Source organism: Chiloscyllium plagiosum, unplaced genomic scaffold (genome assembly GCF_037043375.1).
Source record: "Chiloscyllium plagiosum isolate Xiang-an unplaced genomic scaffold, Cpla_swu_hap1 HiC_scaffold_34, whole genome shotgun sequence".
Lineage (NCBI taxonomy): Eukaryota > Metazoa > Chordata > Chondrichthyes > Orectolobiformes > Hemiscylliidae > Chiloscyllium > Chiloscyllium plagiosum.
Genome location: NW_028270172.1, coordinates 10,951,931 through 10,975,895, shown reverse-complemented (window position 1 = coordinate 10,975,895; position 23,965 = coordinate 10,951,931). Strand labels below are relative to the sequence as shown.

At 42.2% G+C, this 23,965-nt stretch overlaps 1 protein-coding gene across 2 annotated transcripts in view; it reads left to right on the top strand.

Annotated features, from left to right (window-relative positions):
* cpne4b (copine IVb) overlaps positions 1–23,965 on the top strand; it is a 383,963-nt gene that overhangs the window by 36,747 nt on the left and 323,251 nt on the right. The window contains exon 2 of one of the 2 annotated variants that reach the window (XM_043719590.2): positions 9,828–10,018. In XM_043719590.2, coding sequence (XP_043575525.1) covers positions 9,839–10,018 — 180 coding nt within the window. In that variant the 5' untranslated portion in view covers positions 9,828–9,838. Of the gene's footprint in view, positions 1–9,827; positions 10,019–23,965 lie in introns of those variants that run through there. The other variant, XM_087978484.1, reaches the window with a different exon arrangement.

The following is a 23,965-nucleotide window of genomic DNA, read 5'->3' as shown; positions in this document are numbered from 1 at the left end:
TCCTATCACCACCACCCTGTTGCTCCTTATTCTTTCCGTAATCTATTTACGTATTTGTACCTCTATCTCACACTCACTGGGAGGCCTGTAATACAGCCCCAACATTGCTACTGTACCCTTCCTATTCCTGAGCTCTGCCCATAATGCCTCACTGCTCGAGTCCTCCATAGTGCCCTCCTTCAGCACAGCTGTGATATCCTCCCTGACCAGTAATGCACATCCTCCATGTCTTTTATCTCTCTCTCTCTATCCCGCCTGAAGCATCTCTATTCTGGGATATTTAGTTGCCCATCATGCCTTTCCCTCAACCAAGTCTCAGTAATAGTAATGACGTCATACTCCCAGGTACTAATCGAAGCCCTTAGTTAATCTGCCTTACTTACAACACTCCTCGCATCAAAACAAATGCCTCTCATTTGGCAGCATGGTAGCTCAGTGGTTAGCACTGCTGCCTCACAGCACCAGGGACCTGGGTTCAATTCCCACCACGAGCGACTGTGTGGAGTTTGCACATTCTCCCTGTGTCTGTGTGGGTTTCCTCCAGGTGCTCCAGTTTCCTCCCACAGTCCAAAGATGTGCAGGTTAGGTAAATTGCCCATAGTGTTAGGTGCATTAGTCAGGGATGAATGTAGGGGAATGGGTCTGGGTGGGTTGCTCTTCGGAGGGTTGGTGTGGACTTGTTGGGCCGAAGGGCCTGTTTCCAGACAATAGGTAATCTAATCTAGAAACACCAGCATTCATTATCTGCTCCCTGCCTCCTCTTCCCCTTAGTCACACTGACTTAATTATTTCGTGCCTTACAGTCTTTAGTTACTACCTCCTCGTTGTCCACTAGCCTCCTCATTTGGTTCCCATCCCCCGGCCACATTAGTTTAAACCCTCCCCAACAGTGTTACCAAAAGCACCCCCAAGGACATTGGTTCCAGTCTGGCTCAGGTGTAGACTGTCCAATTTGTAATAGTCCCACCTCCCCCAGAACCAGTCCCAATGTCCCAAAAAATCTGAACCCCTCCCTCCTAGACCATCTGTCAAGAGACAGTTTTGCCCCTGAACATTTGAATGCACGACCTGCTCTTGTTTCATTCAATTCCAACACCTCCCTTCAAATCCCTCTTTAGTTCAGATTGATAGACTCAATACAATCCTGAGGAAGGGCTTATGCCCGAAATGTCGATTCTCCTGCTCCTTGGATGCTGCCTGACCTGCTGCGCTTTTCCAGCAACACATTTTCAGCTCTGACCTCCAGCATCTGCAGCCCTCACTTTCTCCTCAATACAATTGGCACCTGGTTACATGGAGAATCTGGAGAAGCTGGGCTATGGTTTTCTTAGAAATGAGAAGATTGAGAGGAGACTTACTAAAGACCGTCAGAATTATGGAATATCATGATCAAACAAGAGAAAGCTGGGAGAAGGGTCAGTAACCTGAGGATGTGGGTGGTCGATAAAGGGATGAGAGGCAACCACAGCGTTCCAGTGAAGCTCAACACATAGAGGGGAAAAGCAAATCATCTTTCAACACAGCTCTCTGCAACATTCTGAACTCAATGCCAAATTCGACAGCAGTACATCATATCCACTGCTTCCATCTTTTTCTAGTTGCATTTTCTCTGTTTTTCTGGTTGGTGTTTGTTTTGTTTCCTTTTCTCATGTTGTGTTCAGATTGGTTTTAACCATTTAGGCCTCATTTGAATGCACATACACTTCATCACTATTTCTAGCCACTTCCTTTACGCTGTTACATCATGAAATCTTTTGTTATTCAGGCCTGGCCTCCACCATATCACGGACATTACATCGAACATAGGTGTAGGAGTAGGCCATTTGGCCCTTCGATGCCATCATGACTGATCATGCAATTTCAATATCCCATTCCCGCCTCTCTCTCTGTATTCCTGGATCCCTTTAACCACAAGGGCCATGTCCAGCTCCCTCTTGAATATATCTAACAAATTGGCCCCAATAGCTTCCTGCAGGAAAGCATTCCACAGGTTCCCAACTCTCTGAGTGAAGAAAGTCTTCCACATATCAGTTCTGAACGGCTTATCCCTTATTCATAGACTCCTTCTGGACTTCCCCAACATTGGGAACATTCTTCCCATATCTAGCCTGTCCAGTCCCATCAAGATTTTATCTGTTTTCTTCATCCTGTTACTCTCCAGGCTTCCACTGGTTTTAATATGGTTTCCCTCAACCTGTTTTTATTATCCCAAGACACTAACTCTGTTTCTCTCCACCGATGGCACGACCTTACTTGCTGTGTTTTTCTAGCACTTTTTTAAAAATCGTTCATGAATGGGATGTGGGCTACCCACCATTTATTGCCCATTCCTAATTGCCCTTGAGAAAAGCAATTGTTTCTGTTTCTGAATTCAGTAGTATTTCCCTGATGTAAGAATGGGAATCATTGTTTCTCTTTCATGTAGGGAGTTGGTACAGTCTGGGCCGCAATGGCTGAAAGAGCAATTAAATCAGAGTTAATAGCAACTTTTGATAGGAAATTGGATGACAATTTGAAGGAGAAGGAATTGCAAACCTACAGGGCTCTTTCGAGGAGGAGCTTCAGGCTGATTGGCCTCCTCTGTGCTAGGATTTCACCTTTGATCCCCATGCAGTCAGTGTCACTGTGGGAAATTCCTTTTGTGATCTAACCTCCTGAATAAATGATTGCTGTCACAGGTAATTGCTTCTACGAACAGGGCTCTACATAAATCAATCAGTAACAGGTTCAATGGATTCTTTTTGACAGCATCTATTTTATTGACAAATAATTATGAAGTGAATAGTTTCTTTAAAGAAATTATTATTAAGTAAACAGTGAGATGTAAAGGTAGATATCTCCCTGTCTGAGCCAGCAATTGATAAACATATGACTAGCAGCAATGAATAATTAATTTGCTGACTGCGTGCAGTAATTTTGGTTTGTCTTTGATAAATAATTCACCAGCAGATATGAAAAGAATAAACTATTGATCAAGTATTTTATAAATCTGTAACTCTCTTAACTGAACAAAGTAAATGATCAATAATTCTAATATACTGAAAATAGATCAATGATAGCCTAATTTTAAATTAGTCATGAAGATGCAATTAATTGCTAATCAAGGGATTGCATGAAGGAGATATTGTTATTTTATTCTAATGATGTATTTTTCACATAAATTCTAATTGCTTAGTCTCTCTGACTTGAGGTCCTGCTGCCTGAGTCTGCTTTTCATGGTTAATATTCCCATTTCCACAAGTCTTACTGAGGACTTTCCCCTCAAAGTATGACCCCACTGTGATCTCCACCCTTGCTGATTACCCTCTCTGCAACTTTATTTGCTGAAGTTGCTACTGTGTCAAATCCAATTGTGTGGCACAGTTGTGTAATAAGGGCAAAGACTTGAATTTGCATAATGCCTTTCACTACCTCAGGATATCCCAAGGTGCTTTATAGCCAATGAAGTATTTGTGACCCACTGAACTCTTTACCGATTTACACACAGCAAGCTCTTGTAGCTTTGAGTTCTCAGTTATTTGATGTTTCTCTGCTTGCTCTTCACTGGACATTGTCTTCCAAGAGGCTGAGAAAATGGGGAGAGACAGAGCAAGCTCTCTGGTTCTGTTGTTACAGTCCCATGATTCTTTACTCTGATCTCTCTGTTTGAAACACCATTCATTTGTGTTTTCCAGTGTTTACCATTTTTTTTCCAAGCTGGATCCTCTACAGGTGAATCTTTCATTCCAAATATGGAACTTCCAGAAGGATGTGGGAGGTGCAGAACTGTGTGACTGGTTTCAGTCATTTTGATGGCTCATTAATTTCCCTTCAGACTGGGTCTCTCGTTTGTTGATATTTTTGTGAACTGGCTTGACTTATAGTCAGGTGATCACTGTGGTCATCTTAAATCAGTGTTTTTCCCTTTCGAAAACCATTTTAGTTGGTTAAAGGTCATAACTATTAAATCTTTGATGAAAGAAGTTGAAAATTGATGATCCATTTTTAAGTTTATTAACTGTGATGCTTTAGAAACTTGTTAGCTGTATCCTTAACCCAACTTCCCCACAATACCGAAATAAGTAATGGAATCAAAGAATCCCTGCAGTGTGGAAGCAGGCCATTAAGCCCATCAGGTCCACACCGACCCTTGGAAGAGCATCCCACCCAGACCCATCCTGTCACCCCATCTCTGTAACCCTGCATTTCCCATGGCTAACCCATGTAGCCTGCACATCCCTAAATACTATGGGCAATTTAGCATGGCCAATCCATCTACCTGCACATCTTTGGACTGTGGGAGGAAACTGGAGCACCCGGCGGAAACCCACACATGACTACCCATCAAAAATGTTTCACTGACTATAAAGCACTCTGCACCATCCTGAGATCATAAAAAGGTGCTATTGATGTCACAAAATCCATTCATTTTCACTTCTGATTATTTATGTATTTATTAATAAGTTCTATATTGATGTTCTCATGTTTAATTCACTTTTCCATTCAATTCCTGGTGTGTGTAAATTAATTGTTAAGTTCAGGCATATATTTTTAATATGATTTTATTGCACTTTGAACTGCAATAGTAGGATCTCCTCTGGGGCTTTGAAATCCTTGGCATGTTGGCAGTTGTACAACTCTGATTCACACAGACAGAGAGAACACTTTTTTCCTTTATATGATGTTGTTTAATATTCTTTCATGAGATGTGGGTAACATGGGCAAAGCCAGCATATCTTGTTTATCCTTAACTTCCACAGAGAAAGTGATGTTGAGCTGTCTCCTCACACTGCTGCTGTCCATGTGCTATATGTACACCCAAAATGCTATCAAGGATAAACTTCCAGGTCTTTACCACAGTGACAATGAAGGGGTGGGAATGTTTTTCCAGGTCAGGATGGAGAGTGGCCCGGAGGGGAACTTGCAGGGGATTGGTGTTCCCATGTGTCTGCTGCCCTTGTTCTTCTGTGTGGTAGATGTTGTGAGTTTGAGAGAAGCTTGGTGAGTTGCATCTTGGAAATGTGGAAGGGATGAATGTTGAAGGGAGTCAGCAATGTGTGCCTGTCAAATGCAGCTGCTTTGCTCTGGATGGCATTGAGCTTGTTGAGTTTTGTTGGAGCTACAGTCTTCTGAGGCAAGTGTGGGGTATTCCATTACACTCCTGACTTGTCTGTAGTCAGTGGTGGGGAGTCAGGAAGCGAATTACTCACCTTGTGTATGAATTCAGAAGGTTTGTAGCGATCCTTTGTACAATGAATATTCGTCATTATTTTGAAATTATGACCGTTCCTTCTCTCAGTACTTATTAAGAATCACCCTTCATATTAGGATTCATAATTCTGAGCCATCAGCTATATTAGTTAGTTTACTTTTAAATTTAATCATGGGATGTGTGGATGTGATACATAGTCCAGTATTTATTGCCTATCACTAATTGCCCTTGAGGACATTGTGGAGATCTCCTTTCTTGAGCTGCTTCAGGCCTTGGGTTGTAGCTACACTGAGTGTGTTGTTAGGGAGAGAGGTTCTAGGATGTGAATCCAGCCACCATGACAGAAATTTCCAGAACCTCTTCCATGTATTGAATATTTGGGAAGCTGTTGAGTTTGAATCTCTGTTGGTCAGCACATTTTCATGTCCTCAGAACATCCTGAAGCTAATTAAGTACTTTGCAAAAAGTGTAGTCACTGCTGTGTTGTAAGAAATGGGGAAATAACAATTAGTACAAATCAGTCCATCCCCAGAAAGACCCTGGATTACTATCTACTTCCCAAAGAAGTTTAGGATGACGAGTTTTTCGAGACTATCATAAGTGTAACATGTTGGATAAATGCTGTTGGAGTGGTAATGTAATTACACTATTAACCCAGAACCCCAGGCTAATGTTCTGGGAGTATGGGTTTGAATTGTACCATGGCAGGTAATGAAATTTGATTTCAATAAAAGCCAGGCCTAACAGTGACTATGTAACCACTGTTAATGTAAAAACTCATTGGGTTCACTAATGTCCTAGAGAAAGAAATCTGCCAACCTTATCTGTTTTGACCCACAGCAATTAAGTTAACACATAGCTGCTGTCTGGGTCATTAGACCAATTCAGCGATGCTCAGATCCCATGAACAATTTTTAAAAACAATACATTGTTTGGCTTTATGAAGCTTTCAGTCATTCGTGAATAATGTTCTATTATGTGAATGTTCTTGCGGGGACTAACCTCACTATGAGGAAATCCTTTTGCTGACTTATCAACAATGATAATTCCTTCTGGATTTCCAAAGTGGTTCTGTGCATTGGAAGGGGATGTTCCATTATTAAATAATATGGATGTACTTTTACATTTTGCATCTAGGAGATATGCAGAGATGATACACCAGGTGCTATGCGCACAGGATTTTGATTGGATGCTTTTAAATGCCGTTTGTTTCAAATTATACAGTCTTACTTGGTCTCCACGTCCAGTCTTAACAAATGTTATTGTGATCTGTCAACAGACGGAGGATCAAGCACTGAACTATTGAACATTATGTGTAAAGGGACAGAGCCTAGACCACTTTGTTACTCAGTCTTGGGATCTGGACATCAGTGGCAAGGACAATAATCATGAATTGACCTTGAGAATGGGTGGTGTTGACAATGGATTCACAAGCTGTTTCGGAGTTGAGTTAATAGCCTTACTGTTGGGAAGGCCAACAAATTTCATTCCCAAAGAGGCTTTTGTGAAGCAGATTCAATCTAGTCGCTTCCCAGTCATAATTACTGGCACCAACATTTTATTCCAGATTCATTTGGTTGAATTTATTATCTCCAGCTGCTCTGGTTGGGCTTGAGTACATATGTCCAATCAGCAATCAGGCTTTAGGAGTAAGTAATAAAATTGCTATAGTCCCCCTCTCTCATGAGAGACTTTAGTAGTTTAACCTGAGGTCCAGCACACCTCAGGCAGTGTGGGGAGAGATTGAGAAGGAGAGTCCTTCATGGCAAGCTCCCTGGCATGGGAATTGAACCCTTGCTGTTGGCATCATTCACCAGTCGTACAGTGAACTGAGCATCACTGAGGGAGTGTTAAACTGAAAAACATTTAATTAGGATGTAGAGCATAAAGAGGGCTATAATCAAGCCTTATCAAGGTGATGTACAACAGAGTAATCGAACTGAGTGCTGTATAATGAAGATGTGGTGGTGTGTTTTATAGCGGCACGGTGGCACAGTGGTTAGCACTGCTGCCTCACAGCGCCAGAGACCCGGGTTCAATTCCCGCCTCAGGTGACTCTCTGTGTGGAGTTTGCACGTCTCCCCGTGTCTGCGTGGGTTTCCTCCGGGTGCTCCGGTTTCCTCCCACAATCCAAAAATGTGCAGGTTAGGTGAATTGACCATGCTAAATTGTCCATAGTGTTAGGTGAAGGGGTAAATGTAGGAGTATGGGTCTGGGTGGTATACGCTTCGGCGGGTCGGTGTGGACTTGTTGGGCCGAAGGGCCTGTTTCCACACTGTAAGTAATCTAATCTAATCTAGCACTGGCAGTGAGAACTCAAGAGTCAACCATCCGGACAGGGTATTGGTGAGGATTGTCTGGTACTGTGTATAGTTCTGGAGAGGGTTCAGAAAAGATTTACCAGGTTGTCACGAGAAGTGGAAGGTTTGAGTTGTGAGGAGAGGCTGGATAGCCTGGGATGTTGTCCACTGGAGCATAGGAGGTTGAGGGGTGACCTTACAGAGGTTTATAAAATCATGAGGGACAATAACAAAAGTCTTTTCTCTGGACTGGGGGATCTCAAGACTGGGAGACATATTTTTACAGTGAGAGGAGAAAGTTATTAAAAGGACAAGCAGGGCAATTTTTTTACACAGAGAGTGGTTCGTGTGTGGATTGAACAGCTAGTGGAAGTGGTGGATACATGTAGTTACAACATTTAAAAGACACTAGGATAAGTACATGAATAGGAAAGATTTAGAGGGATATGGGTCAAGCGCAGGCAGGTGTGTCCAACATAAATTAGGAGGAGAAAGTGAGGTCTGCAGATGCTGGAGATCAAAGTTGAAACTTTATTGCTGGAACAGCACAGCAGGTCAGGCAGCATCCAGGGAACAGGAGATTCGACGTTTCGGGCACAGGCCCTTCTTCAGGAATTCCTGAAGAAGGGCCTGTGCCCGAAACGTCGAATCTCCTGTTCCCTGGATGCTGCCTGACCTGCTGTGCTGTTCCAGCAATAAAGTTTCAACCAACATAAATTAGCTCAGGCTGCAGTACTGAATGGAGGATTGCTCATCTGGTAATCTTAAAAGCTGGCAAAGGCCAGGGCAAACTGTCATAGATTTAATGGGGTTTTGTTATTTTTATTTTGTTTGATAAATTTTAAGTTGAGTGGGCAAAGGCTGGAGGTCTCAGCTTGATCACCTCCACAAAGCTGTCTGAATCCTAAGCAGCACCATTCAATTTGGCCATGACACCTTCCTCCCTACACACACCCACGTTCCCTTGCCAGCATTGATTCTAGCTTAAGTAAAGCCTCGATGTTTAATATTCCTACCCTTGTTTTCAAATCCCTTCCTGGCCTCACCCCACCCTGTCTCTGTAATCTCCAGGACCCCCACAATCCTCTCTGCTCTGCTCCAACTGCTGCCCCTTCAGCCTTCTCAATTTTAATCACTCCACCTTTAGTGGGAGCTGCCTTTGCGCTAATTTCTCGAATTCCATCCCCAAACCTCTCCACCTCTTTGTCTTTTTATTCTCTTGTGGGACGTGGGCATCACTGGCTGGGCCAGCATTTATTGCCCATTCCTTTTGCCCTTGAGAAGGTCGGGTGAACTGCTTCCTTGAACCGCTGCAGTCCATGTGATGTGGGTTGACCCACGATGTCCTCAGGGAGGGAATTCCAGAATTTTGACCCAGTGACCCAGAAGGAACGCCAATATACTTCCAAAATGGCTTAGAGGGGATCATGCAGCTGATGGCGTTTCATTGCATCTGCTGCCTTTGTCCTTCTCGATGGAAATGTTTGTGAGTTTGGAAGATACTGACCAAAGATCTTTGGTGAACCTCTGCACTGCATCTTGTAGATGGTACACACTGAGCGTTGGTAGATGTTTGTAGATGTAGGGTCAAATAAGCGGGCTGCTTTGTCCTGGATAGGTAAAGTTTATTGAATGCTGTTGGAGCTTCATTCATCCAGGCAAGTGGAGAGTATTCCATTGCACTGTTGACGTGTGTCTTGTGGATGGTGGGCAACCTTTGAGGAATCAGGAAATGCAATTCCTAGCTTTGGACCTGTTGTTGTAGCCACTATAGTTACACGGTGAGTCTTGTTTAGTTTCTTGTCAACGGTAACCTCGGGATGTTGATAGAGGAGGATTCAGTGATGCTAATGCCATTGAATATCAAGGGGTGGTGGGTAGATGTCTCTTTTTGGAGATGTTCATTTGTGTGGCATGAACATTACTTCTTCCCTATCCTCTCCCCTATGCTAGACTTTAGATTTTGGTCAACTGTCCTAATATCACTTTCTGGTGTCAAAAACCTCTGCTGTGAAGTATTCTGGGAGTGTTTTCCTATATCAAAGATACTATTTACAGGAAAATGCAAATTGTTGTCATGGTTATCGTTATAACCTTTCCTTTGTTCCTATGTGGAATGGTATTTACGTTTAAAACAAGCATTTAATTAGTTAAAAAGGATCACTGGACAGAAATGCTAACTTTGCTTTCTCTGCATGGATGTTGCCAGACTTGCTGAGTTTTTCCAGCAATTTCTGTTTCTGTTGTTGTTTATTAATTAATGTTTTCTGCCAAAGTCATACAGCTCCCATTTGAAACGGGAAGAATGAGAAATCATCTCCTTGATCTTTCCGCAGGGCAGCGTACTATGAAGAAGATGAGCAACATCTATGAGTCAGCCGCAAACACGCTGGGGCTGTTTTCCAGCCCCTGCCTGACGAAGGTGGAACTGCGAGTATCGTGCAAAGGCATATCGGACCGAGATGCACTCTCCAAACCGGATCCCTGTGTCATCCTTAAAATGCAGTCACACGGACAATGGCTGGAGGTATGGTCATAACAGGTTGACATTGAAAAATCTGCTTTTACACCTTGTACTGGAGTTACTGCAGAGCTCCTTGTTTATGGGTGCTGTAGCAATGATGCTGTTCAAAATACCAATTTATTCAAGGAAGGAAAGAGGTCAAAATACCAATAGGGAGGTATTCTTTTCAATCAATTTTATGACACAACCAGCAGTTGATCATCGTTCTTCTTCCCCTTGTTAATAGAATGCTATCGAAAATACCATTCCCCAGAAAAGTAATGACATAGACAGCTTTTTCAGGTATAGGGGAAGCCTGTTCCAAAAATCAATGAGATTATGGTTGATCAATGACCTTTTCATGCCATTGGCAAACAATCCAAGACTTTAAGTGTGGAATTCTTCTAATGCCACCCGTCATTCGCAGATGAGAGTTCTAAGCATGTACCATTCTATGTGTGGGAATGTTTCCTAGTGTCACTCTGGCTCTGATTTTTCGCAGCTGCTCCAGGGTCTGAGTCTCCCCCACCAGCAGAAATAGCGTCTCTCTATCTACCCTCCCTCTTTCCTCTTAATAAGCTTGAAAACCTTGATCCAATCACTCCTTATAAACTTTAGAAAATGCCGTGCCCACAACTGCTCAGGTGTGGGCTAAATGGGTTTTTGTTTATCTAAAGTGTGACTTCTACTTCCTTGTATTTCAGATGCAACACTTCCCATTAGACAAGCCCTTTCTGTGCCTGCCCTTGCAGGTTTCATGGTTTGTGTAGCTGGCCCCATCTCCCAAGACTCTTTGGAACGCCACAATTTCTGACATTGCACCAGCTTTGTTGCATATTTTGAGCTTTGGCCTTTTATCTCATTTTAAAATTCAGATTTGTCTAATATACATTGTAAACTAATGTTCTGAGTTGAGCATCCTCTTTGTGCAACATAAAGCAATTTTCCATTTCATTTTAGAAAGTCATACAGCATGGAAACTGACCTTTAGTTTCAACCAGTCCTTGCTGACCATGTTTCCAAACTAAACCCCTCCCACCTGCCTGCTCTTGGCCCTTATCCCTCCAAATCTTTCCTATTCATGTTTCTATCCAAATGTCTTTTAGAACTTGGAACTGTACCCACATCCACCACTTTCTCTGGCAGTTCATTCCACACATGAACCACTCTCTGTGTAGAAATATTGACCTTCATATCATTTTTAAGTCTTCCTCCTCTCACCTTAAAAATACGCCCCCTAGATTTGAACTCCCTACTCTAGGGGTAAAAAGCCCCTTGTCATTCACCTTATCTCTATGCTTGATGATTTTATAACCCTCAATAAGGTCACCCCACAATCTCCTACTCTCCAGTGAATAAAATCCAGTCTTTCCAGCCTGATTTTATATCTCAAATCCTCCATTTCCAGCAACATGCTGGTAAATCTTTTCTGAACCCTCTCAGTTTTATAGTATTCTTCCTGTAACAAGGTGACCAGAATGAGACACAGTACTCCAGAAGAGATCTCACCAATGTCCTGTACAACCTCAACATGAGATTCAACTCTTGTATTCAAAAGTCTGAGCAATGAAGGCAAGTGTGCTAATCACCATCTTAACCACACTGTCTACCTGTGGTACAAATTTCAAAGAATTATGTACCTGAACCCCTACATCTCTCTATTCAATAACACTACCCTGGGCCCTACATTAATTGTATAAATCCTGTCCTTCGTTGTTTTACCAAACGCAATACCTTGCATTTATCCAAATCTGTCACTCCTCAGCCCATTGACCATTGATCAAAATGGGCAAAATATTTATTTAATATCTCTCCCATCTCTTTGTAATCTTAGATAACCTTCCTCACTGCCCACTATACCACCAATTTGGTATCATCTACAAACTTACTAACCATACCTCCCATATTTTCATCCAAATCGTTTATATAAATGACAAATAGCAGTGGACCCAGTACACATCGTTGTGGTACAGCGGTGGTCACAGGCCTCCAGTCTGAAAAACAACCCTCTACCCTCTGTCTCCTACCAAAAAGCCAATTTAATATCCAGTTGGCAAGCTGTCTCTGAATCTCATGTGATCTAACTTTACTGATTAGTCTACTATGTGGTAACTTGTAAAAGGCTTTACTAAAGTCCACGTAAACAATATCTACTGCTCTCGCCTCATCAATCTTTTTGGCTGAAAATCACAATCAAGTTTATGAGACACAAATTCCCTTGCACAAAACCATGCTAATTATCCCTAATCATTCCTTTTCTCTCCAAATGCATGTAAGTCCTATCGTTCTGAATCACCTCCAACAACTTGCTCACCACTAATGTCAGGCAGGTATATAGTTTCTAGGTTTCTGTTTACACCTCTTCTTAAAAAAATGGTACAACATTAACAACCCTCCACTTCTTGTTTATAGACGATACAAATATTTCTGCTACGGGCCCTGCAATTTCCTCCTGAACTTCACACAGTGTCCTGGAATACACTTGATTGAGTCCTGAAGATTTATCTTTATGGTTGTGTTTTCTAAGACCTCTAGCACTTCCTCCTCTGCAATGTGAACTGCTTTCAAAACATTAATATTTATTTCCCTGAGTTCTCTCGCTTCCATTTCTTTCAAACAGTAAAAACTGATGCAAACTATTTATTTAATATCTCTCCCATCTCCTGGGGTTCAAAGACCCTCTTAAATCTTGAAGGGGTCCTACTTTCTCTAGTTCCTCTTGTGCTCCAAATGTATATATATTGCCTTTCACTCTAATATGAACATAATGCTCCGAAGTCTCGGTATTACACTTTTGAAGGCCTCCCAGTTGTCAGTCATAGGAAACAGACCCTTCAGTCCAACTAGGTAAAAACAATGACTGCAGATGCTGGAAACCAGATTCTGGAGTAGAGTGGTGCTGGAAAAGCACAGCAGTTCAGGCAGCATCTGAGGAGCAGGAAAATCGATGTTTCGGGCAAAAGCCCTTCATCAGGAATAGAGGCAGAGTGCCTGAAGGGTGGAGAGATAAATACAGGCACTCTGCCTGTATTCCTGATTAAGGGCTTTTGCCCGAAACATCGATTTTACTGCTGCCTGAACTGCTGTGCTTTTCCAGCACCACTAATCCAGAATCTGGTTTCCAGCATCTGCAGTCATTGTTTTTACCTAGTGGATTTTAACCCTACTGCGAATCCCCTTGCGAGGGTGCCTGCCTTGAAGAAGTTTTCCTCCTCTCTCAACAAGAATCTCAGGGAGTCCCTCTCCCACTGCAACTCCCAGGTAATTTCCTCTGCCTTCTCATTTATCTCTCCACCCTACAGGCCTGATGAAGGGCTTTTGCCCGAAACGTCGATTTTACTGCTCCTCAGATGCTGCCTGAACTGCTGTGCTTTTCCAGCACCACTAATCCAGAATCACTTCAGTCCAACCTGTCCATGCCAACCAGATATCCTAAATTAATCTAGTCCCATTTGCCAGCATTTGGCCCATATAACTCTAAATCCTTCTAACTTATATATCCATCCAGATGCCTTTTAAATGTTCATGTGCCTCTACCACTTCCTCTGGCAGTTCATTCCATACACGCACCAACCTCCTACCTAATCTTTTATGTTCACTCTGCAAAACTTTAACCCTTTCTCCATGTCGTTCCTACCAATATGGACAATAATTTCCGATTTCTCACTTTCCCTTTGACAAATAACTTCAAATGTTTTGTGATGTCCTTAACCCTGGCACCAAGAAAGCTACATACTATCCTAGCTTCATGCTCACTGCCACAGTATCTCTTGTCTGTGCCCCGACAGGAGAATCTCCATAACAATTATTCTTTTAAATCTTGACAAATCCTGTTTAATGTAAGATTCCTTCTTAGTGCCCAAGATCTGACTGCTACTTCATTAGATTCACTACACGACACTACAGTGTGGAAACAGGCCCTTCGGCCCAACAAGTCCACCCCGACCCTCCGAAGAGCAACCCATTCCCCCATGGCACTATAGGCAATTTAGCATGGCCAATTCACCTAACCTGCACACCTTTTGACTGTGGGAGGAAACCAGAACACCCAGAGGAAACCCACGCAGACAGGGGGAGAACGTGCAAACTCCACACAGACAGTTGCCTGAGGCGGGAATTGAACCCGGGTCCCTGGCACTGTGAGGCAGCAGTGCTAACCACTGAGCCACTATGCTACCCTGGTATTTTCCTCTGAGAGACTATTCTCTTCAACAGTACCCAAAATGGAATATCTATTTGAGAGAGGAATAGCCGCAAGACACTTCTGAACTATTTTCTTACCTTTCCTGACAGTCACCCATCTATCTGACTGATCCTAATGTGTAATTACTTCTCTAAATCTACTAACCATTACACTCAGTGTCTCTTGTATGCCCTTAGTGACATTAAGCCTAAAAAGAAGCTCTCCTATATATAAAAAAAGCCTTTCCTTTCCCACAAATTTAATGTTAAGTATGTGAAAAATAGAAGAAACATATAAATATTCAAAGGGATACAAACACTTAACTGAATAAACAAAAAATCGACTCCCCCTCAAATAATCCAAGATTTAGCTTTCAATCTCTAGATTTAAAACAAACTCTTTCCAGATCTATCCATGTGTAGGCCTTCCCACAAGCTCCATATATAAATAATCGCTCCTTCTTTGTGTATCTTTTATATAATTATTTTTGTAAAAGATTCACTGTGCTGATCTAAACTTGATAAATGCAAACTCCATTGAGAAAAAAAACAGTTGAAAAGTATCTCATCTTTTCATTTTTTTGGTTTTAGTTTGTTTTACTTAATTTCTTTATTCATTCATGGGCTGTGGTTGTCTAGGTCAGTATTTATTACCTATCTCTAATTACCCAGAAGGCAGTTAAGAGTCAGTCACATTGTTGTTGTTCTGAAGTCACATGTTGGCCAGACCAGGCTGGACTGGTCTGTTGTGAGGGTCGATCGCTCTTTCCCTTGTGTTTTCTCTCCTCATCATTCTCTGCCAAGAAACCAGCTGAGTGAGTAATTGTTTTATGCTCTGCCATCCCCTGGTGCCCGCCTGAGCTGCTGATGTCTTGGATCTACTGTGTCCGTTGTACCCAATGTGGTCTCCTCTACATCGGGGAGACAGGACGCCAACTTGCGGATCATTTCAGAGAATGTCTCTGGGATACCCGCGTCCACCAACCCCACCGCCCTGGGGCTGAACACTTCAACTGCCCCTTCCACTCCACCAAGGATATGCAGGTCCTGGGCCTCCTCCATCATCTAACCCTTATCACCCAACACCTGGAGGAAGAACACCTCATCTTCCGCCATGGGACCCTTTCAACCAAATGAGATCAATGTAGATATCACCAGTTTCCTCATTTCCCCACCCTCCACCTTATCCCAGTCCCAAGCCTCCAACTTAACACCGCCCTCTTGACCTGTCCATCTTCCTTCCTTCTCACCCATCTGCTCCACTTTCCTCTCTGACCTATCACCTCACCCCCACCTTCATTTGCCTTCATCACATTCCCAGCTACCTTCCTCCCCAACCCCACCCCACTTCCATTTATCTCTTAGTACCCCACCCCGGCCCACAAACCTCATTCCTTTTGAAGGGCCAATACTTGAAACATCTATTCTCCTGCTCCTTGGATGCTGCCTGACCTGCTGTGCTTTTCCAGCACCACACTCTCGACTGTGTTCATCCTGAGGCAACCCACAACTGAGAATGGAAGCTCATTGCATGAACAGATCTATAGTTGAGTAATGTAGAAGTGTGCCAAGATCCCAACTCACTTCTGTTGTTACTGTTTGTTCCTCTGCCAAGTGGAAAGGTGGTGATGTAGTGGACCGGAAACCCAGAGGCCCAGGTTAATGATCCAAGGTCATGAGTTCAGACACCCACCAAGAAAGCTAATGGAGCTTAAATTCAATTAATGTGTCTGAGATTAATCTTAGTAATGGTGACGATGAAATCATGGTTTTAAAAACCATTTGGTTTACTAATGTCCTTTAGAAAAGGAAAATCAGTCGTCCTTACTCAGTCTATCATATATGTGTTATATGATTCCTGATGAAGGGCTCATGCCTGAAACGTTGACTCTCCTGCTCCTTGGATGCTGCCTGACCTGCTGTGTTTTTCCAGCAGCTCACTCACGATTATCATATATGTGATTCCAGATACCCCCACAGAAATGAGGTTGATTCATAACTGCCTCTGATATGGCCAAGCAAGCCACACAGTTCAAAGGTCAACAAATTAACCTTGCCTGTGATACCCACATCTGGTAAAGAATAAAAGAATAGAGAATCTTCCTTTAAGACCAGAAAATGCAGGAGCAGAATTAGTCCATTCAGTCTTCTCCACTATTCAGTAAGGTCTGATCTGATAATTCTCCTCTCCACTTTCCTGTCTTTTCTGCATAAACCTTTTTGAACCACTACTGGTTAAAAATCTATATATCCCTTATTTGAATATTCTTTGAATATGATGAAGGAGCAGAGCTCTGAAAGCTTGTGATTTCAAATAAACCTGTTGGACTATAACCTGGTGTCGTGCGACATCTGATCCTGTCCACCTCAATTCAACACTGGCACTTCCACATCTTAAATATTCTTAATGACCCAAACTCAAGAGCCATTCTATGGTAATAAATTACACTTCATTGCCTTCTGAGTTAAGAAATTCCTTTTCCTCTCTGTCTTAAATGGGGTGATCCTTGATTCTGAAATTATCCCTTATGGTGCTAGAATCTCCCCCAAATACAAATAACCTTTCTACATCTACCCTGTAAATTCCCAAAAGCAAAAGATAATCTATTTTTATCAATGATAGGTTTTAAGAAAAGTTCCTCATGACGGTGTACTGTTGAGCAAACTGCAGATCCCTATGTGGTTCTGAATCCTTTACAACTACTGGCTGTGGGTGGATAAAATATGATATATGTTGCACAAATACTCTGTCGCAGACAACTGTGTTGTAATCTGACGAATAAAAGTTGGGATTTAGGGGCTTTGTAAGGAGTTGGGTAATACTTTTGATGATTTGAAATCTGTGCCGAGTCTTTGGAATTACCAAATAGAATGTTGACACCGGTCGCTGGCCATGGTGCTGATCTCAGCAGGAAAGCGGTCCCAGGAAAAGGACTCATGTTTCTGATCATTAAAGGAGAAAAGAATAATTGCACAGAAGGCTGACTAAAATATCTGCACCAACCTGGCGCCCAGAACTAGCACAAGGTATTGAGAAGAGTCAAAATGGATTTTTAAAAGGGACGCAGTGTTTGGCTAATTTGCTGGAGATTTTTGAAGAGGTTATAGAAGGGGTCATCGAAGGGTAATGCTGTTGATGTGTACGTGGACTTCCAGAAGGCATTCAGTACAGTGCCATACAATAGGCTTGTAAGAAAAGTTACAGTTCATGGAATCAAAGGGACGGTAGCAGCATGTTGTCTGAGGGTTAGGAAACAGAGAGTAATGGCCAATGGATATTTTTCGGACTTGGGGAAGGTTTGTGGTGGAGTTCCCCAGGGCTGCATTGGAGAAAGTGCAGAAGAATTTAACAAGAATTAGTACACTTGTATTTCCTGGTATTTGGATGCAAAGGGCAATTTCAATGTTTGTGGATGATACAAAACTGGGAAACATTACAGTCTATGGGGAGGACAGTATAGAACCTCAAGAGGACATAGACAAGTTAGTGGAGTGGATGGCGAGGTGGCAGATAATGTTCAATGCTGAGAAGTGTGAGGTGATACTTTTGTACAAAGAGCATAGGGGGGACAATATAAAACAAGGGGTACAATTCCAAAAAGGGGGTATAGGAACAGAGGGACCTAGGTGTATATGTGCACAGATCATTGAAGGTGGCAGGACAGACGGAGAGAGCAGTTAGTAAAGCAGTACAATATTCTCAGCTTTATTGATAGGGGATGAGAGCACAAGTGCAAGAAGGTGATGTTGCATATGTATAAGAAATTTGTTAAACCTCAGCTGGAGTATTGTGAATACCTATAGGAAGGGTATCAACACAGAGTGCAGAAGCGATTTACAAGAATGGTTCCAGGCATGAGAAACTTCAGTGATGAGGATAGATTTGGAAAGGATTTGTCTGTTCTCCTTGGAGAGAACAAGGTAAGAAGAGATCTGATGGAAGGTTTAAAAGTTGCAAAGTGGTGAATAGAATAGATAAGCCATTCATGCTCTTAAAAGGATAAAGAGTTGAAGTGATTTTCCAATGAAGTAAACATGATGTGAGAAAAAGCTTTTTCACACGATGGTGTCTGGAATGCACTGCCTGGGAAATGTGCTGGAGGCAGGTTCACTTCATGCATTAGATGATTATTTAAATGAAAATCATGTGCAAGGGTTAGGGGAAAAGGTAGGAAAATGGCTGTAAGTCCTGATGCTTATTTGGAAAGCCAGTGCAGACACAAACATCTGAATAGCCTCCTGCTGTGCTGTAACAATCCTGTGATTCTGCAAAGGTATGGAAAATTGAAGGACTTTTGGACTTGAGTTAAAGATCTGCTGCATGAATATCTACAAATTCTGGGGCCAAAGGTTAAGGATTGATTTTGCATGAGATTACCTGAGGATAAGTGGAGTGCAATATTCTAGCCTTGACTATCATTGTAGAAACAAGTATTCATTCTGCCAACTATTCTGTGAACCACCTCCACTACACTTCAGAATTACAGCATGCTACAGATTTGTTTGTTGTCAAAAAAGAATGTTCTATAGACCTGTGATCTTGCTATGAACGTAGTTGGAATTGAACAAATTCCAGAAAACTGCATGTCATTAGTGCCAACGTTAAGGTCCATTGGAGTTAAATTCAAGATTGTATAATTATGTGTTTTCAATGCAAGAGTTAGTCAGTTTTGCCAACACAATCTCGGTTTTGTGGAACACTTTGAAGATATTTATTCGTATTTGTGAATGTACATATTTTGGGTAACTTGGATTCTTACGTATCAGGTTTATATTGAAAAAATGTTTTTACCTGTTCTGATTGGTGGCTTATGCCCTAAACACTGATACTCCTGCTCCTCAGGTGCTGCCTGACCTGCTGTGCTTTTCCAGCAACACACTCTCGATTCTGATCTCCAGCATCTGCAGACCTCACTGTCTCCAAAATGTATTGACACTCAAGCCTTATTGCTCCCAGGGTCATCACAAAAATTAAAGATTTAATCAAGTTACCCAGAGTCATCAATTTACCTCCCGATTTCTACACATCATGATAAGCTATTATTTGTTATGAAGGAATCAATTCTTGCTACAGGCAAAAAAAATCCACATTTTCAACATGTAACTCTACTGGCTGAAACTTGAATATCACAGAATCCCTACAGTATGGAAGCAGGCCATTCAGCCCATCAAGTCCACACAGCCCCTCTGAAAAGCATCCCACCCAGACCCACCCCATCCCTGTAACCCTGCAATTTCCATGACTAGTCCGCACATCCCTGGCCACTATGGGACAATTTCCCATGGCCAATCCATCTAAGTTGCACATCTTTGGACAGTGGGAGGAATCCAGGGCACCCAGAGGAAACCCACACAGACACAGGGAGAATGTGCAAACTCCACACAGACATTCACCCGAGGGTGGAATTGAACCTGGGTCCCTGGTGTTGTGAGGCAGCAGTGCTAACCACTGAGCCACTGCTTTGCCAAATATCCCCTTAAACTCCTGTATACAAATGTAGACAAATGACCAAACATGGGTGCTATGTATGGAGAGAAAGGTGCTGGGAAATACAGTTCAAGAGAACCAATCCACATGATTCAATGAGTTGTCCCTTTTACTTCTATCAAATCCTTCTAATGTCTGATCTTCTTATTTCTGGCTCCTTTCAGTCTTTCCTACACTCATTGTATAGTCTGTCAGTTGCTGGTTAGAGGCAACAATTTATAGCAACTGGTGTGGGATAACAGCCAACTGTATTCACAGGTTTTGATTATTTCACTGTAGAGAGAGAGAGAGAGGGAGAGAGGGTGGGAGAGAGAGAGGAAGAGAGAGAGAGAGACTCTTAATTTTATTTGCAGTTTGTAAATTTCTGCCTCTTTATTGTTCCTGTCCACCTGCCCAGGAGCCAGTCATCGGGTTGATCTCATGTTGATGACTTCTGACCTTTTAACAATACCATTTCCCAAAAATGTCTCAGCACCGGTGCTAATGGGCCAATGTCAGAGGGTATTAAATGTGGCACTGACATTTATTCTGAAAGCTGACTGACACTGAGGAAAGTCCACATCCTAAAAACAATTTAAACAGCCTCTCATTTACATGGATGCGGTTATTTCTCTATTGCCTTTGATCAGATAAAACCCGTGCTGCAGTGAAATGTTAAGCGGATTCTTCAGTTCTGTTTACTTGCCAGAAACAGTTCAAGCAGAGATGGTTCAGTAATGCAAGGGGAGAAGTTTGGAATCTGTCACTGACTCTGGAGCAATCCACCTGAGCAGAAACTGAATACTGAACCATGCATCAGAAAGACATGAATGTTTCAGCACAGAAGTAGCACATTCAGCTCATCCATCCCTAACTGGTATTTACCCATCATGTGAGCAAGAGCCCTAGTCACGCACACCCAATTCTAATACCAGCTCAACCTTAAATATTCAATCGGATAGATGGATGAGAATTGATTTGGCTGCTGTCTCCTCCATTAACCCTAGCAGCAAATTCTACAGCCTCATAACTCTCTGTAGGATGTGCAGTATCCAACCTTTGTTCAACTATCTTTCTTTAATCTTGTCCCTCATTCTTAGAGTTGTGAGTTATATAAAATTATGTTCTATAATTGTACTTTTATAAGGTTTCTATATTTTAAGACTGTTGCTTTCAGGATAGGGCAGTGTGGATAAAAGTGGTCGTGAGATTTGTGCTGCAATTTACCCGATTGTAAGCCTGGATTATTTAATTGTTAAGAGCACAGAAGAGACTCAGATGGTTTTATTAACAGGGAGATGTGAATTATTTATATTTGGAGACAATTGCAACAGCTCCTAAGTAGTTCCTTAGGAATTTTAGTCATAAATGGTTTCTAAGTCTCTCAGAAAGGAGTAGAAGTTCTAAACCAGCCACTTTAGTCTCTGCTGACAAACAAAGCGGATCAAAGATCACTGATTAATATTTTTACTTAACCACAGAGCTAACGTATTTCCCAGTGCCATGGAAACAATGGTAAAGGAAACCATTTTGAGATCAGTTGATAGACTTCCTGATAAATCCAGGGATAGGTCAGACTGAGAGGTTCTGCACTTGGGTGGGACTTGTGTGGGTTGTAGCCAGTTAAAAAGAGAGAAATCAAAGGACAAAAGCAGCCAGGCCTGACTGGAAGCAAAGGAAATGCTGACTTTGTTTCTTTGCCGTGTAGAACTGATGTGGAAATGCACATTCAGATTGAAGACCAAATTTATGAGTTGTTAAAAGAGCCTTGAGGTTTCACCTAACTTTGAGAAGGAATTTACAGTTATAACCCCTGTCAGTGAAACATAATTCTTGAATCAGAAGTTACCCAGTTGGGGAAGTAAAACGGAAGTTGGGATGACTGTGGTCATTTTGCAATAAGAACTGTCATTGTCTAGAGTTCAAACTGTTATAACGTGGCCAAAAGGTGTCCATTGCCATGAGTTAAAGTGTAAGTTGTTGACATGAACAATAATCAATAGTGGTTTTAGATGTTTGATACAATTAAAATTTAACAAAGTGGAATGTTGACATGTCCTTTCAGCTGTTAACTGGAAGTTTGAATTTTCTTTTCTTTCTATGGAGATTGTATAACAATAGCTTGAGCTTGTGGTCCTTCCCTCTACAGTCTCCTTTACTAGAAGGTTTCTGTGCTCATCGTGATGCATTTGATGAGTTCCAACCATTAGTCACAATGAAATTGGTGAATAGTAAATGAAGAAAATGACTCCAGATAGCTCATGATTTTTTTCAGAAGCAGCAATGATTTAACATAATCGAAATTGCTGGAGAAATTCAGCAGGTCTGGCAGCATCAGTGGAGAGAAAGCCGAGTTGACATTTTGAGTCTGGTATGACTTCTTCAGCATGAATCATAGAATCCCTACAGTATGGAGGCAGGCCATTCAGCCCATTGAGTCCACACTGACCCTCTGAACAGCATCCCACCCAGACCCACACTCCTAACATATTCCTGTAAGCCTGCATTTCCTGTGGCTAACCCACTTAACCTGCACATCCCTGAACACAATGGGCAATTTAGCACAGCCAATCCACCCAAACCTGCACATCTCTTGAGGAGACCAGAGCACCTGGCAGAAACCCATACAGACACAGGGAGAATGTGCAAACTCCACACAGTCTCCTAATGGTGGGATCAGACTGGGTCCCTGGCTCTGTGAGGCACCAGCATTAACCACTGAGCCACTGTGCTGTGAAGGCTGGCTAGACTCGAAGCATTAACTCTGTTTCTCTCTCCACAAATGTTGCCAGACCTGCTGGAGTTTGCCAGCAATATATGTTTTTGTTTCAGATCTTCAGCATCCACAGCTCTTTGTTACATTTTAATGCTTTAACACAGTTGTTGCCTGATGAAGCAATTCAGGCAATAGCTCCTAATACTTGCAGAGCATTACTGTGTTCAACGAAAGCACAGATCAACTTCTGAGGAGCTCATTTATGAATCACAGAATCTTTAGCTAATGCAAAAAACATCTTCAAACTGATGGGGAATTATCCATTCCGAAAAGAGGCCTTTATTAGTTCAGTTCTGCTTCTCCAGAATGCATCCATAAACTTAAAATGTCAAATATAATCAGATATATTGTTCAAATTTCTCTTCCTTGTTTTTAATTCATGGGGAGATAATGGCCAAGGGGTCTCATTTGTTCAACGGTGACCATTTGCTCACATCTGTTTGCTTTGTATTCTGGAGCACTGATACCCAACAACACACAACCATTATTGTCACCTGACTGCAAAAGCTTAGTGTGGCATGTCCAGTTTAGTGATCCATTTTTCCAAATCTTGGAAGCATTGTACAGTTGTGAGGCGGACAGTGTAAAACTATAAAGAGAATTTGAGAAGTTGATGGAGTGGGCAGATTGGTCGGGAGTGAAGCTCAGTAGAAAGAGGTGTCAGGTGGACAGGTTTAACCTCCACAACCACCTGATGAAGGACCAGCACTCCGAAAGTAGTGCTTCCAAATAAGGGGGTGGCATGGTGGCTCAGTGGTTAGTACTGCTGCCTCTCAGCACCAGGGTCCCAGGTTCAATTCCAGCCTCAGGTGACTGTCTGTGTGGAGTTTGCATGTTCTCCCCGTGTCTGTGTGGGTTTCCTCCGGGTGCTCCGGTTTCCTCCCACAGTCCAAAGATGTGCAGGTTAGGTTGGATTGGACATGCTAAATTGACAATAGTATTAGTCAGAGGGAAATGGGTCTGGGTGGGTTGCTCTTGGGAGGGTTGGTGTGGACTGGTTGGGCTGAAGGGCCTGTTTCCACATTATAGGGAATCTAAAAAAAACCAGTTGGACTACAACCTGGTGTTATGTGATTTTTAACTTTGTATACCCCAGTCCAACAGCGACTCCTCCACATCATGGGGATTAGAATACAGGAGCAAGAAGGTTATGATGAACTTATTTAAAGTCCATTGTTTGACCTCAGCTGGAATATTGTGCACCACACTTTAAGAATGCAATGGAGAGAGTGAGGAAGAAGTGTACAAGAATGGTTCCATGGATGAGAAACTTCAGATCTGGACATGAATTAAAGAGGTTGGGACTGTTCACCTTAGAAAGAAGGCTAAGAGGAGACCTCATTTTCAAATTCATGAGAGGTTTGGCCGTAGTGAATGGGCAAAAACTGTTCCTGCTCATAAAAGAATCAAGAATGAATTGGCAGAGATACAAGGTAATTTGCAAAAGATGTGAATATAATGTGAAAAAACAACTTTTCTCTTAAAGTAAGTGTTCAGGTTTAAAATGCACAGGCTGAAAGAGAAGGGGGGTGGGGGTATGTTCAAT